The 16,148-nt window shown below is 42.4% G+C and overlaps 3 protein-coding genes across 3 annotated transcripts; all 3 read right to left on the bottom strand.

Annotated features, from left to right (window-relative positions):
* Positions 1 to 200: 200 nt before the first annotated feature.
* Positions 201 to 6,558, bottom strand: LOC135937342 (trypsin delta-like). Its single transcript, XM_065480491.1, has 8 exons — positions 6,522 to 6,558; positions 5,845 to 6,055; positions 5,588 to 5,726; positions 5,380 to 5,487; positions 3,266 to 3,384; positions 1,931 to 2,060; positions 1,675 to 1,782; positions 201 to 1,356 (listed from the first exon to the last, which is right to left on the bottom strand). Exons 1-8 carry the CDS (start codon positions 6,556 to 6,558, stop codon positions 1,204 to 1,206), a joined length of 1,005 nt encoding a protein of 334 aa, XP_065336563.1. The 3' UTR covers positions 201 to 1,203.
* LOC135937174 (kallikrein-8-like) lies at positions 4,892 to 5,769 on the bottom strand. Its single transcript, XM_065480265.1, has 2 exons — positions 5,159 to 5,769; positions 4,892 to 5,098 (listed from the first exon to the last, which is right to left on the bottom strand). Exons 1-2 carry the CDS (start codon positions 5,330 to 5,332, stop codon positions 4,946 to 4,948), a joined length of 327 nt encoding a protein of 108 aa, XP_065336337.1. The 5' UTR covers positions 5,333 to 5,769; the 3' UTR covers positions 4,892 to 4,945.
* A 3,814-nt stretch (positions 6,559 to 10,372) lies between the features above and the next one.
* On the bottom strand, positions 10,373 to 15,291 carry LOC135937691 (uncharacterized). Its single transcript, XM_065480877.1, has 6 exons — positions 13,491 to 15,291; positions 13,348 to 13,425; positions 13,216 to 13,293; positions 11,951 to 12,242; positions 11,809 to 11,891; positions 10,373 to 11,296 (listed from the first exon to the last, which is right to left on the bottom strand). Exons 3-6 carry the CDS (start codon positions 13,265 to 13,267, stop codon positions 10,917 to 10,919), a joined length of 807 nt encoding a protein of 268 aa, XP_065336949.1. The 5' UTR covers positions 13,268 to 13,293; positions 13,348 to 13,425; positions 13,491 to 15,291; the 3' UTR covers positions 10,373 to 10,916.
* Positions 15,292 to 16,148: the final 857 nt, after the last annotated feature.

The following is a 16,148-nucleotide window of genomic DNA, read 5'->3' as shown; positions in this document are numbered from 1 at the left end:
AATCCTCTATTCTGGAGGGACACCTGCCACGGAATTTCGCCTTTGCGTGCATTCGTCCCGCCGGTGATTCTTTCTTCCAAGGTCAGCTGTTTTTCAACGAAAGGGTTAGCAGCCACTCTCCCGCAGGTACATTCTGAGTTTCATATTTAATTAAAATAAAAATACTTTTAAATTAGTTTTAAAAGGGTTTCTACCTGCACAGAATGCGGCGAAAATCAGCAACGACCAAAGGAAATAATTCATGTTTGAGCTTCAAGCGCCGCAGCTAAAGTGATTTAGATACTTGATGGGCAGGTTGAACTTTAATCATTTACGCTGTAAAATGGTTTTAATATTAATCTTGCAATCGTTCTCTTGGCTGCTTGAAATATGAGGAAAATTTGTTTGTGTTATTTAGAAAACATCTAATAATTCGTTTCCAAATTAAAATTTTAACCTTATATAAGAGTCACTGGAAAACTAAATGAAAATAATCTGGAAAGAAATAAGGTGTAAAATGTTTAAGCGGTTACTATATATAACAGAGACCAATCATTTGATTCCGTGCTTTAACGGGGAATGATGATTTTTTTTAATTTAAAGAAAGATAGTATATGATATGAATTTGTTTCATGACCAAAAGTGCTCCAAAATCCAATGGTTCCTCCTTCTCCCGCCACTGCTGGTGACGTCACAGATACAGTCGTGCCAACTTTAGTTGGGTGCTCAAAGCCTTTTTATTTTTTCACTCGCTGAGCTGCCCCTTATCTCGAGAAAAAATATGACTTATTCTGCGCAGGTGCACAGCTCGCTAATAAATCGCTTAAAAGTTACTTTTAACTTAAATTGCCACAAGTAAATTCGCCTGCAAGAATGTGAAATAGGCATTTTGCTGGTCTAATGAGTCCTGCGCGTTGCTTAAATACCTAAAAAGTAAATTGCAGTTGCTCTTTTAAAAATTAAAATTAATTTTTGTAAACCCTTTTACTGCTTTTCATGGTGCCCCGTTAAATTTATGAATAAATTGAAATCAGTCAGAAACAAACTATTTTCCCTAAAATAGTATATGTATGGTAATTGATTTCTTAGCAATAAAGCAATTAAACGTGTTTCTTTGCTTAACACTGGCAGCTTAAATTTGCAAATAAATTGATAAAATTGTCATGACAATTAAGAAATCGATTAAAAAGCGTTTTAATTTATTTTACCTCTCAAACAAACATATTATTTACTGTCCTTGGTGATCACGCTGTCGATCCAATTGGCGAAGGATGCAACTACGGTGTAGACGCCCGGAATTGACATGCAATCTGAAGGTCCCCACGACACAACTCCGTGCAGCACGCCATCCTTGACCAGGGGACCACCTGAATCGCCCTGAAATTTTTGTTATCTAAGATCTAAGACATTTAGACATAACACAGCAACAAATAAAAATCCTCGACATTGAAATCATAAAGCACTGAAATAAATTGGTTACTCACGAAGCACGCGTCCTTCCCTCTCCCACCAGCACAAATTTGGTTCTCATATATTGGCATGTCATGCTTTGCCCTGTAAAGCGCGGTGCATTTGTCCATGTTCACGATTCGCACTTCTACCTTCTGCAGGTTATCAGGACACACCTCGTGCTGCCTTACCATGTCATTTGGAAGGTATGAAAACCTTTAATAGAGTAAAAATATTTCCAATTACATCAGTCTTTCCCCATCCTGAGACAGTCATGAGCCACCCGTCCTCTACCCTGCTGTTTGCAATCTGCACAGGTTGAATATTTTCGCTCCACTTGAAGGGAGAATCCACCTGATCATGGAAAAGTGTGTCAGACAACAATTCTGACGAAGATTCTGGACACACCATTCGATTCTTGAAGGTCGAATTAAAGACCTGATTGTTGTGCTCAAAAACTTCTTCAAAAGATGGTCTTCAAATTGTATTTTTTTAATTTTACCTCCCAAACAGCAATGTCATTTCCTTGGGTCGAATGAACATAGTCAGGGTGAATTTTGAAAGAGCGCACGCCAAAACTAATGCCGGTGTCCTTGTAAATCGAGCCGGCCACAACAAAGACGTTAATCATGCTGAAAATTCATTTATATATTCCGATAAAAAGGCTAAAATTTAAAAATCAAGCAGGATTCGATTTTCAAGGCATATCTGTCCTTTTTTCCAAATTATTTCTAAAAATGAAAATGCTCGGAAATACTAACTGTATTGTAGAGCAATGCGCAGCTGTGACAATGTGCTTCCTGCCGACTATCGTCCCGCCGCAAAAGTGTCCGAATCCTCTTATCTGGAGGGACACCTGCCACGGAATTTCACCATCGCGTGCATTCCTCCCGCCGATGATTCTGCCCTTCAAGGTCAGCTGCTGGTCAACGAGGGGGTTAGCAGCCACTCTCGCCCAGGTACACTCTGAGGTTGATTTAGTTAAAATAATAAAAACTTCTAAATTAGTTTTAAAAGGGTTTCTACCTGCACAGAAAGCGGCGAAAATCAGCAACGACCAAAGGAAATTCATGTTTGAGCTTCAAGTGCCGCAGCTAAAGTGATTTAGACTTGACTGATATTTAATGGGCAATTGAGCAGGTTTCTAGTAGGAAATTAAAAGGTTGGTGGAAACTTTCTATGTAATGGTTTATTAATAGTCTCTTGGCAACTTATTTAAATACGAGGAAACTGTGTTTGAGTTATTGGTGTGATGCAAGGGCAGGGGCGCTTTAAGGAGGTGGGGGATGAAGGTGCTAGGGGATAACTTAATTCTTTTATTAGGGGAGGCAGAAAACTACCCTCTCAAAAGACGACAGGCACAGGAAGGGGTTAACGTTGTTACAATCACTTGTAATAAAGGCAATAGCGAAATTGGCAAACACGTAAATTGTGTAAAATGACTGATTTATTTTTATTTTTGTAAAAATATCTTTCCTATCTTTCCCTCTCTTCTTTGATTATTGCTTGTTTTTTTGTATTTGTGCGAGTGAAGTGATCATGTGAAAAACTGTGCAAAAGCGAACTTGTGTGCAGCACGAGTGCGACTGCACAGCGACCAGCTGCTTCGCCCTCCCAATTTCTCCACCTTCGATAGGTGCCGCAGGGGGGTTAGCCTGAGTTAACCCACGGTAGGTCAGGGAACAATAAATCAGATGGCCCAAAATCACCGACGAGAGCGCACGTCACCTGAGCAGGGTGCGTCTCTCATTGTAGACAACGAAATCATAAGATTTCGGATTCGACGTTTAATTCACTCCTAAGTCAGGAATTGTAAGTAAACATTTGCTTTTCCAACTTTTGGGATTCTCCTTTTGGGCTTCCGCCAGTGGTTGCTTCGGGCACCACAATTATTTCAAAGAGCCATTCTGATGTTCCCTCGTCCACCACCCTGTAGGTGTCCCTCGTGGCCAGTCCCTGTCAGGAGTCCCTCGTCCACGCGGAGCCCAACCGAGGCGTCATATCGGCGGCCGCGCGCACACGTCACCCGCGCGCCGTGACCTTTGCCGAACCCATGGTCACCCGGTGGACACACCAGCCTGGAGAGAGCGGCAGCATCGACAACTTTGCGGATTTCTTTCTATACGAGCGGCAGCTACATAGACGGAGCGGCCCCGCGCCAACACCCGAGAAGAGGCTGTGATAAGTACTCCTTTTAGTGTTGCGCGTCGATATCTCTTTCTTTGTTGTATTTCTATATTTGTAATTTCCCCACTAACAACTTCCATTTTTTTTAATGTGAATTCGCTCGATTGAAAAACAACAGACAAACACTCAACAACACGCCAAATTTCTATTGTTCTGATTTTCATAAAGATTGTTGTTTTTCCGGTTAATAATAATAATCAGCGACCTTAATTCCATTAAATTCCGTGTGTCATTTTTTGCGATATTCCTAACTTAGTCTATTTTTCTTGAAGGGCAGGGAAGAACCTTAGTGACCTTTGGTTTAGAGCAATTTGAGTCATAATTAAAGATTAGTTTAATTCTGACGCAGATTTTTTTGAATGAATAAATTTTGTTAATTTTTCCAAAATTAACTGGCATCCTACAAACATTTTTATCAGCACATTAGGTGTTGTGACAACGTGGAGAACGAGGAGGAGCTAGACGCAGGAGGAGAAAGGACCGTATAAGAACCCGAACAAGGACGGAACGAGGAGAAGCGAAGTCCACGAGTTAAACGAGCCGAAGTCGGACAGCGTAATTAGACAAGGTAGGAGATCACTTTTGGAGGGCTCGTGGGCAACGCCGAGGACTTCCGTCGCAGGGCCGTGCCGTGGACTTTAAGATGTCGGCGAGTGAGCAGTCAGGCTGCTGCTAATTTCTGCCGGTTTCGGCAGTGGCGGAGCGACGTGGGGTTTTATGGTCCAGAAGGAAGCGAGTGATTGCGGTTTGAGGCGTCGAAGCGGAATTCGAGTGATCCGCGTTATATCTCTTGTTTAGAGTAATTCAATAAAGTCGAATTGTCTTGTTAAGTTGCGCGGGTTTAAATTTGGCTTTCCCTACTTTAAGCATAGACATTTTTTTGGATATTTGCTCAAGGAATCTCTGATTTTGCTGCAGCTGGCGGTCGTAGAACCCACCGCGAGAAGAAAGGCTTTGTGCTTTATAGGAATTGTCGGCCAGAGTTGAGAGAATTTAGGGTATTTTTTCGAATTCTCGTTTATTTCCTTCTTTCTCGCAACATTATTGAGAAATCATCTCATAATTACATAGTTTCCATATGGAAATATTTATTTGGCATAATATCAAATACCGGATTTGACAAAGAAGTCATTCCTACAGGTGGTCTCTGTGCAAGTGCTCAAACCAGCTCTAACGCATGCGCACTTGTCGCATATGTATTGTTTTGGCGGGAAAAACGTTTACATCTCGTTCACTTGTTATTTATGGAGGGGAAATTATCCATTTCTGTTCATGAAAATTAGGAAAGCGATTAAAAAAGATTTTATTTAACCTTTCAATTAAACATATATTATTCATTGTCACTGGTGATCACGCTGTTGATCCAATTGGCGAAGGATGCAACTTCGGTGTAGACGCCCGGCATTAAACCGCATTCTGAAGGTCCCCACGACACAACGCCGTGCAGCACGCCATCCTTGACCAGGGGACCGCCTGAGTCGCCCTGAAAGAAGTTTTATTAAAAATTAGACCCGCCATCAATTTAATTCAATAAAAAACTCACGTTGCACGTGTCCTTTCCTTCGCCACCAGCACAAATGTTGTTTTTAAAGATGGTTACATGAAACTTTGCCATGTAAAGCTCATTACATTTGTCCTTGCTCACGATTCGCACTTCTGCCTTCTTCAGGTAATAAGGTAGCACCGGGTGCCATGAGTTCTGCTTTGCCATTATCATTTTGAAGGTATATTAACATTTAATAGAGTTCAAATATTTCCAATTACATAAGTCTTTCCCCATCCTGAGACAGTCATGAGCCACCCGTCCTGTACCCTGCTGTTTCCAATCTGCACAGGTTTAATAGTTTCGCTCCAAATGAAGGGTGAATCCACCTGATGATTCAAAAGTGAGAGTCAGACAAAAAATTATAGATAGAAGTTTCTGAGCACTCCAATCGATTTTTGAGGGTTAAATTATGGTTTTTAATTTTACCTCCCAGACAGCAATGTCGTTGTCTTGGACAAAGCTGGTCCAACGATCATAGCCAGGGTGAATTTTGATAGAGCGTACGTCATACATAGTGCCTCCGTACGTGTGAATCGAGCCGGCTAAAACGACGACTTCAAAACGGCTGAAATTTTTTTACAATAAAATTATGGTTTCTTTAAAAGGCTTAAAATGATGCCGGATTAGAATTTTTCGGCATATGTCCTTTTTCTAAAGTCTTACTAAAATCGATTAAGACTAACTTAAAAATAGAGCAATGTGCAGCTGTGACGATGTGCTTCCTGCTGACTATCGACCCGCCGCAAAAGTGACTGATTCGAATAGTCTTACGCTGGAGAGAAACCTGCCACGGAACTTCGCCTTCGCGTGCATTCGTCCCGCCGATGATGCTGCCCTTCGAGGTCAGCTGCTGGTCAACGAAGGGGTTAGCAGCCACTCTTGCCCATGTACACTCTGAGTTTATTCAATTAAAATTAGTATATACTTCTGAATGAGTTTTAAAATGGTTTCAATACCTGTACAGAACGCGGCAAAAAACAGGAAGGACCAAAGAAAATTCATGTTTGAGCTTCAAGTGCCGCAGCTAAAGTGATTTAGACTTGACTGATATTTAATGGGCAGGTTACAGAAAATCAAAATATGATGGGGAAAAATATTCTGTAATGGTTAATTAATAACCTCTTGGCAACTTTAAGTACGAGGAAATCATGTTTGTGTTATTGAGAAAACATCTCATAATTAGTTAATTAAAATTTAAATCTTCTAAGAGTCACTAGAATACTAAATGAGAATTAATTTAAAAGAATTTCAGTGTAATAAGTTTAAACTGTTAAATGTATTAAGTGTGGTTGTACACTCTGATATCGTCCACCTCAAGTATCTCGCGTGGCAGCTCCTCATCTAACTCCCACTCTCCTACCGGCCTCACTCAGCCCCTCCCCATGCGGCGTTGCCATGTTCGAACCACGCAGCACCGATATTTTAAATAACTAATTGCGAGATGTTTTTCTAACTAAGACATAAATTAACATAATTTCCTCGCATTTAAAGTTGCCCATCCAAAACCATTAAATAATATTTTCCCCCGTCATTTTAATTTTCTGTTACCTGCCCATTAAATATAAGTCAAGTCTAAATCAATTTAGCTACGGCACTTGAAGCTCAAACATGAATTTCCTTTGGTCGTTGCTGTTGTTCGCCGCGTTCTGTGCAGGTAGAAACCCTTTTAAAACAAATTTAGCTGTTCATTTTTTTCTTATCAAATTATTCAGCGTGTACATGGGCGAGAGTGGCTGCTAACCCTCTCATCGTTGACCAGGAGCTGACCTTGAAGGGAAGAATCATCGGCGGGACGAATGCACGCGATGGTGAAGTTCCGTGGCAGGTGTCCCTCCAGTATATTCGATTCGGCCACTTTTGTGGCGGGACGATAGTCGGCAGGAAGCACATTGTCACAGCTGCACATTGCTCGTTAGTCTTTTCTTTCCTTTTTCTAATCCTTTTTTGAAAATTAACAGGACAGATGCCATGAACCTCTTAAATCTGCTTTATTTTGAAAATTTTAACTATTTTAAGCATAACCATTGAATATAAATGAATTTTCAGTATTTTTAATCCACATTACATCGACGTTGTCGCCGGCTCGATTCACCCAAATGAAGGCACAAGAGTTCGCGTTCGCTCTATCGCAATTCACCCTGAATATGATCGTTTGTCCAAAAAGGTCCAAGGAAACGACATTGCTGTTTGGGAGGTTTAAATAACATTAACTATCTACATTGCTTATCAGACACCCTTTTCCATGATCAGGTGGATTCTTCCTTCATTTGGAGCGAAAATATTCAACCTGTGCGGATTGGAAACAGCAGGGTAAAGGACGGGTGGCTCATGACTGTCTCCGGATGGGGACAGACTGATGTAATTATAAATATTTGTACCCTTTAAAATGTTTACAAAACGATGAAAATGCGCAGCAATCAGTGGGCAGGCTACCCTATTACCTGCAGAAGGCAGAAGTGCGAATTGTGAGCAAGGAAAAATGCGACGAGCTTTACAAAGCCAAGATAGGTCGTGGCATCTTTGAGAATAACATCTGTGCTGGTGGGGAAGGACAGGACACGTGCTTCGTGAGTAACTTATTTATTTAAATGACGAGGCTTATTGTTTCATGCTTTGATGTCTAAATGTCTAAGATAATACAAAATTTCAGGGTGACTCAGGTGGTCCCCTGGTCAAGGATGGCGTGCTGCACGGCGTTGTGTCGTGGGGATACGGTGCAGATTGCGGTGCAATACCGGGCGTCTACACAGAAGTTGCATCCTTCACCAATTGGATCAACAGCGTGATCACCGAGGAAAGTAAATAATATATGTTTATTCGAAAGATTAAATAAAATTAAAACCGTTTTCATAAATTTCCTGACTCTTTGTGTGAACAAGATTTTTAATTTATTAGTTAATTTTAGCTTACTGTGTTGAGCTAACAATAAGAAGCACGTTTAATTGCTTTATTGGTAAAAAGTTAAAAAATCAATTAGAGTATAAAACGCTGATTTTGACTGATTTTTGTATGTAGCCCATCAAGACAACCAATTTTAAGAGAATAAACACAGAATTTAGTCTAGTAAACACAAAAAGAATAATTTAACGGGGCGCCATCACTAAAACCAAATTTTGCAGGCGCATTTGCTTGTGAGAATTTTAGCGCAAAGTCTAGCGAATTAAAAGCGATTATTTATCTCTTAAAGACCGTCTTTGACGAAGTTTCTGAGCCCACCAATCGATTCCTGAGGGTTGAATTAGGTAAAATAGATATTTTTCTGGCCAAAAAGAGCAGCGCGGCGCGCGAAATTTTCTCCCGCCACAACAACAAGAATGCGAGAAGTGCGCATGCGTCAGAGCTGGTTTGAGCACTTGCAGAGAGACCACCTCTACGAATGACTTCTTTGTCAGTTCCAGGTTCCAGTATTTAGACACACATCAGATCAGATTTAGTGTTCTACAGACCCTTAATAGAGGGTTAAAATTGAAATTTGATAAATTAACCAACACACTCAAACTTGTGTGTCACAGGTGCGATGTCCCTCTCCCGCCAATGCCAATGATGCCACAGGAACAGCCGTGCCATCTGTGCTTGGCTATTTCAAATACGAAGGAAACAGAAACAGGGCAGTAACGGCGGGAATTGCATTGTCCCATTAAGAACTTTCTCTTCTCGATTAATTTCGCTTCGACTACTAAACACCTTTCCTTGCTCTCCACGAAGTCCACCCGTTAGCGTTAGACGTTTTAACCTTCGGCCATAATCGTCTGGATGAGCCACGTGGAGCATCTCTCTCGTAAATATTTCACATTTCTAGACTTTATAAATATTATCCGAAAGACAGTGGTTTGCTTAGAATTCCTTGAGCTGAAGCGTTAGATTGCAAGTAATACATTTTGCCAATCTTATGGTGAGAAATTTGCCTTGAATTTCATGGAACATTATTTTTAAGGTTGCAGGTGAGCTTTTTATCTCTCAATTTCCAAGAGCAAACCGACCGACTGTGAGAGGGGACGGCCGGCAAACATAACCCGCGATTCCCGCGCCTGGCAAGCTCCAACGCCATCTAGCGAGCCAGACGTGGGAAATTCACCGTGTGCAAACCAAGCAGTGACGCTAGCCGGCCAGGTGAACCGTGTCGTCACTGTGAACCGCGCCCCCCCCTGTCATCACCCAAAAACCCCCAAAAACGGCCCCAAAGTGCGGCGGCGTCAGCCACATGGCGCGCGGTGCGGCAAAGCCCGCATGAAATTCTGTTGTTTTTCTGTACTCAGCGGCTAGTTGCCGACTGGATATTTAAGTTCCGTCATAATGTCAAGTGCATAACCATGTAACGCGAGTCTGGGCTCCCCAAAAGAGCCCAGAACTCGTATTTTCAACCAAAAGTGCAAGGCGTCCAAAATGGCGCGTGATGTTGAGGCAGGGCGCCGTCTGACGGCCCTCCAGCCCCGCGGCCCGCTCGCCGGCGTGGGCCAGTTGTGAATTAATGATGTAACTTGAATTTGAGTTTATTTTTTCGGCATAATTTCTGTTTATTTATGTGATTCCGCCCGACATTGTTCAAATTATCATTGTACCATTGCCCCTTGTTCATGATGCCCGACTCTGCCCCTCACCTCCCCACTTCTCCCGATGCCCTCAACCACATCGTGGCTGGTCAGGAGAGGTGGGGGCGCTCAGTGCGCGCCCCACCGAACAGCCAATGAGAGCGCGGCGCGTGGTTTGAAAATGACCGTTGCGAGTTAGCGTCATGACGCTTCCGCCGCGTCTCTTCTCTTGGCTTCTGGCTGCGAAAAGAGACAGACGTGTGTGCTTTTTCTCGCGGCTAGCGGTTGTGTTTTCCATGAGAAAACGTTGATTAGGCGGGTATGTAAAGGACAGAGTGGAGCGTGAATTAGTGAGATTTAATTCGGTTTGTGATTAGAGAAAGAGTTAATTGTGAAGTAACGAAGTTTGAGTCTGAGCTAAGAAATCCAAAGTCTGAAAATAGAGTTTAAAGTTTGTCAAGTTACGTTAGAATTGTAATATTAAAGCCGTGATACCTCAGTTAAGGTGTCCGAACAGATTGATTAAATACTAGTACATTCTTGATTAAATTAATTCTGTGTGTTTGATTTGCTATTTATTACCTACGTTCTCTGTAGTTGTTTGTACAGTGACTAATTATTTCCCCCCAAGCGATTAAGATCCCCCTAGACAACCGACACCCCTGTAGATTCGCGTAGACCCCCCAGTGCTCTTCTGGTACACGACAAATGCACGGAAAGATCCTGGTCGATCCTGGAATCGACTGTTGATCCTGGAATTGACCTTTCAATCCTGTAGTTGACTTGTTGATTCTGGTATTGTCATCGCGCGCTCGAGGTATCTGAAAAAAGTGAAGTTATCGCCATGTCATATACCTCTCCAAGTGCTAACTTCACTCCGATCAGCTTACTCGAGCGTGCGATGCAGAGAGACATAAAAGTGGGCGGGATGAAAAGACTGGCGAAAATTCCGCCGCTTAAACGCTATCTCAAATCAATATTCTTGCAATATTAGCTGTACAGATTAAAATTCCCGGTTTAATCTAAATGTTAGGTAGTTCATGTTGAATTTAAAGTCATGAGACAGTTCTACAATGTTCCACTACGGTTTGTATATTGATATTGCACAGATAGGTCGGTCATATGTACATCGTCAATCAGGACTAAAACATGCGTTGGAAAAATGACAAAAAATCTTGCTGCGAATCACTCGTTGGTTAGGAACTTTTGTAACCGCAGCAGACGAATTAGACATGCTGAAGTCTCCAGACATGATTTTCCATCATGTGATTGAACATTCTATCAGGCTCGGTGGAAACTCCGTCGCAGCCGGTGATGCCACAAATAGCGTACTGCCAGTGTTCTGCTTTGATGTGACTAATGAGATTTAGTGGCGCATTCAAATTTCCATTGGCGACACAGATGATACACTGGCGCACGCATTGTTCGGAGTGCTGCAATATCTGATCATTTCTGAAGTAGTTTTCGCAGTTACGAGGACATTTGTAAAAGGCACCGCCGTTGTGAATGTCAATTACGTGAGGAACTATTTCTTCTCTCGGTATTTTTTTCGGGCAGTGGTTGCATTGGACCATGTCATTCATGTATCCAAGAACTCTGCCTGTCTCTGAAAATGGAAATAATTTTTTAAAGTTGAATTAATTCCTTAAAGTGGAATGTAGTGGATTTTTTTCATTTTACAAAATGATTTTAAAATGAAAATTTAACCATGATCGACCAATGTTCTTCATATTCTACCGAAATTGCCCGAAAATCCATTTTATTCGAATTTTACCGGTTACGCCGTCTTTGTTAAGCAAAGGAATTGCTTCCGGGGTGAGAAATTCCCGTTTTCTCCGAAATTCCCATGGCTTGACCATGTTTTCTCACATGATTTGGAATCCTCTGATCGAAATCTATCCGACAGCGAGAGTCTTTCTTTGGGAAAATGCGGAATTTCATTGAAAATCATGATTGCAAAATTACTTTAAGATTCTCCGTTAAAAACAATGCTAACTTTGAGGCCGATTTTCTCGAAAATGTATGTACATTTTTTACTGTTCTTAATCCGCATGTGTATCAAAGGATATTTCGGGTAAATTTACCATCATCAAACTTTAAATAGGATAGTTTACAAACCTGTGAAATCGAATATGTTTCTGAAATTATTGTTACGATTATTATCGAATTCGATGCGTCCGAAAATTCTTTCCATTGTCATCCTGGAAAAATAAATCAAGGATTAGGATTGGAAATTAAATATTTTTTAAATATATCATACTGTGTTCTCGCAAGGCACAGCTCGCAAACGTCGGCCCTATTATTTTGAAGGGTGAGCCTCTCGAAAGTGAGAACGCCAAACTTCAATTTGCACCAAGAGCAACGTGATGCGTTAAAGCTATAGTTTTCACTCATTATTGGCGCTATGTACCCGAACCCAGGAGGCGGAATTTGGAATTCCGGGCGAGCAGCAGGCCGGTTCATCTGCTGACGATTTTGTCCGACCATGAGTGCAGGTGGTCGGCCAGGCTCTACATTATAAAGTGCACGCACACGACGAGGGGCAGGAGGAGCTGAAAGACCAATTTCATTAGGTTCTTTGAATGAGCTCCTAGTTTTAGATGCTGCTCACAGATGGCGCCACCGTATATTTAATTATAAGGTCATTTCGCTGCAATTTCAAACTCAATCCTGCCACTGTGGTTTTTTTCATTTAAAATGTTTTCTTTAGACGTGCTGAAAACCAAAATCAGTTGAGCCAATCGCCGTAAAATGGTGAAAACTATTTTTAGAAATATAAAATCTTTTCCAACGTTTCTACGCCCTGCGGCGAATGGCTCAGCTCACTCATATATGGAGCGTCCGTGAGCAAGCTAACTAAGAAGTTCAGCATTCACTGGCAGGTGGCAGGTCGATAGCTTTTTCAGCCAATCAGAGGCCGTATCGGAGTTTGTTGCCTGTTACGCCCACGAAAAACACCGCTTACGCCCTTCTACTCCTCGCTCCTTCTTCACGCGGGCATAACAGGCAAGAAACTCTGAGACGTCCTCTGATTGGCTGAAAAAGCTATCGACCTGCCACCTGCCAGAGGATGCTGAACTTCTTAGCTCGCTCACGGATATGAGTGAGGGAATGGCTGGACCGATTTTGGTTTTCAGCACGTCGAAAGAACGGATATGAAGTGAGGAATTCACAGTGGCAGGATTAATTGTAAGTCTGAAATTGCAACGAACAAGGTTCCGAATTTTCCCCACCTGGTTTAAACTGACCAGGCTAAAGTGTGAACGAGAGCTCTTCCCCTTGAGGAGTGCTTTCTCACCTGACTCTATACCTCGCCTGTCCCCTTTGGATTGATGACATCGGTACGAATAATATTAATCGGAACATCGTCAGGTAAAAAACCCTGATATTAGACAAAAAGTAAAATTCCCGATTTTTTCGGAACCCTGTGTGAAAGTGACTTGAAATTAAATAAATTACTAAAGTATACGGTGGCGCCATCTGTTGGCGGCTTTGAACACAACAGGAGAAAAAATTTCGACCTACCACAAGGATTAAAATTCTGTGGGGCTGCAGGAACTTCAGGTACAAGGAACATTCCAGGCTGGATGTGTCTCGGGGGAACTGAAAAATGCGCCTTTTATAAAATATTCAAGCAATGTTAGAAATAAAAAATACCTGGAACATTTCTCGGAAAAGCCGGATAATTTTGATTTCCATTATCCTGGTTATAGGCCGGGTTGGCATAGGGCAGTGCTGCGCAAGGAAAAATTAATTAATATTCTAAATCTCGATCTAATGTAAAGAAAACCTGATTTTACCTTGTTGAGCAGGTCGGTGAAAACGCGGGCCTTGCGGAGCCTGCCTTCTAAAAATTAATTTTCAATTCAAAAATTGTGAAAATTCAATTAAAGATTTTTTTACATCAGTAACGTGCAATTTGGATTTGGGCACACCAAATTGCGTCTCACAAGATCAGGATCCTCGTGGTAACAGGTGCAGTAAAACGGCATTTTCGGAATTTTCCGACTTCTCCAAGTGCATTAAACACAAATTAGTTTTACGCTGACTCAAACACCACGCGACACTCGAAAAGAAGCTGACCCAGACTGTTTATACTTGATCAGCTGATGTTTCCCTCCCGATCTCACGTGCCACCTTCAGGTCAGTTGAGGAAGGTCGGGCACGGTTAGTGATTGGGATGAAACCGGTATAAAACCTGTTTTTAAATATTAAAAGTTGATTGATTTAATGTCATTTGCAAGAGTCTATGATCGTTTTTAGATATAATTAATGCGAAAATAGTCGATTTGTAAGGAAATAATCGATTAATTTGATAAACATTTCAATTGAAAAAACCGGTTAATTTTAAAATAATCGGAAAAAAATTCGAGTCGGCCATTTTGATTATATGTATTTAAGTCGTTTATTGGGAGAGTCCTTAGTGCCCGAAGCCACCAATAGATGGCGCCACCGCTGAATTTAAATTTTATTGTATTTCCACTGCGTTTTCGCGTTTAATTCCGCTCCTTAACATTTTTGGGCGTAAAAAGATTTAATTTGTCGTGCTGAACAACCAAATCAGCGTAGCAAAAAGCTTAACCAATTTTAGTTTTGTGAGAGGTGGCGGCCAATATGCACGCCCTGGGTTCCCGCGTCTGGCAAACTCCAACGCCATCTAGCGAGCTTGACGCGTGGGAAAGGCCACGTGCACGCAGAGTAAATGTGTGTGACTGGAGAGTACGTCATTAAAGTAATCTTCAAGGGCGAAAGATGAGTGTGCCAACGGCCAAAATGATTGAACAATTACAGCTGAAGTCCTTCCTTGAGGTCGAACACGCGCCGCCCCCTGTTTTCCCTCAAAACCCGCTCAGAAGTGCGGTGACTGTAGCTGCATGGCAGGCGGGAAACGGATAGTTATTTTTTGGAGTGTTGAGGCGCGAAGGCGGCCGAATAACAACATGCATTATGTTAATTAAAGCTTCGCTGTTGTGTGGAATGAGTTTGAGCCCGCGTTAGAACCCAAACGCTGTGGAATTAATTGATTATTATTGCCGTTAAATATGATTCCAAGCCAAGATGGCAGCCGCTCGCCGGCAAGAGGCGCAGGCTAGCCAAGCAGACCGTAATTCGCCAGCTCTGCTGGGCCGCACGCGCACAGGCCCAGCGGCCCGCTCGCCGGCAAGGCCCATTGATTGAGACTGAACTATTTTCATGCATTATAACTTCATTTCGGCATTATTTGTTTCGTTTCATGGTTCCTCTCGACATTTGAATGTTTAACCGCCAATATTTGCCTATTTTTAACCTGGCTCAGAACTTCCCCACCTTTCCCGATGCCCTCAACCCTCAGCTACTTCGTGGCTGGTCGGGAGAGGTGGGGGCGCTCAGCGCGCGCCCCACCAGAGAGCCAATGAAAGTGCGGCGGGCGGTTTAAATCGACCGTTGAAGGTAAGCGTCGGTGACTCAAAAAATTGGCCAATCACTTAATCAGTTCACATGCTCGATGCATATTTAGTCTCTCTTTAATTGATTGTACTTTATATTGGCTATGATTAGTTATAGTAGAGTTTTCGATCTATATAAAAAATATAGCAGGTTAATTTTAATGTTGACCTGCTGCCGCCCTCGTGGCTTTCGCGCCTCTCACTTGAAAAAAACGCGTAGGGAGGCAAACCCTTAGCTGACCAATCAAAAACGGCTCCGCAGCCAGCTCAGGTGCGGGAGGAGCGAGCAGATGCGAGCTGCAGGAAACGGGGTGAAGTACTTAGACGACCAATAGCCGACTAGAGTCCTAAGCTCCTTTCCGCATCCCCACACCGATGGCCGCGTGCGACGCATCCTGGACAGGCCGCTCAGGTTGTAAACAAACACAAGTGTTTGGGGTTTTCCGTTAGTATTTTCAGTGTTAAAGGCCTCAAAGGGGCCCTTAGTTAGTCAATGAGAAGGTAAGTGGACTGTACAGCAAACAAGATCATTGGTTGTTCGTCCTGCTCCGAAATTTGTCAAAATAGAGTCGCTTTTATTATTAATCTCTGTGCTTTTTGTGAACAGTTGGGCAGGAAAGGATAGAAGCATGACTCCAATCCTGTGCGCCATTTCCCTCCTCGGCGTATCATCTCTGGCCACAGTAGCAGCCAACTTCACTCAAGTCTTCGAGTGGAATGAATTGGACTACGAGTGGCCGTCGGAGGCCAGCAGGACAGAGGCTTTGGAAGATGGAACTTTCGAACCAGAGAATTTAAAACCTATAAACATGGCAGTTAACGGAACAAGGATTTTCCTCGGCCTTACAAAATACAATAACACTCCGGTTACTCTGGTGTCTTTGCCGACGAGCAGCGCGTCCTCTGCACCCCCAAAGCTCACTCCATTCCCTTCGTGGCACATGCATGTAAGTAGCAAAACATAAATTAAATTCGATGAATATTTTAATGGGAGTAAAAAGTGCTCGGAATTATTATTTAATTCAATTGGTA

The sequence above is a fragment of the Cloeon dipterum genome, chromosome 2 (assembly GCF_949628265.1).
Source record: "Cloeon dipterum chromosome 2, ieCloDipt1.1, whole genome shotgun sequence".
NCBI classification, from domain to species: domain Eukaryota; kingdom Metazoa; phylum Arthropoda; class Insecta; order Ephemeroptera; family Baetidae; genus Cloeon; species Cloeon dipterum.
The sequence above is the reverse complement of the archived record's forward strand: the minus strand, read 5'-3'. Positions and strand labels throughout refer to the sequence as shown.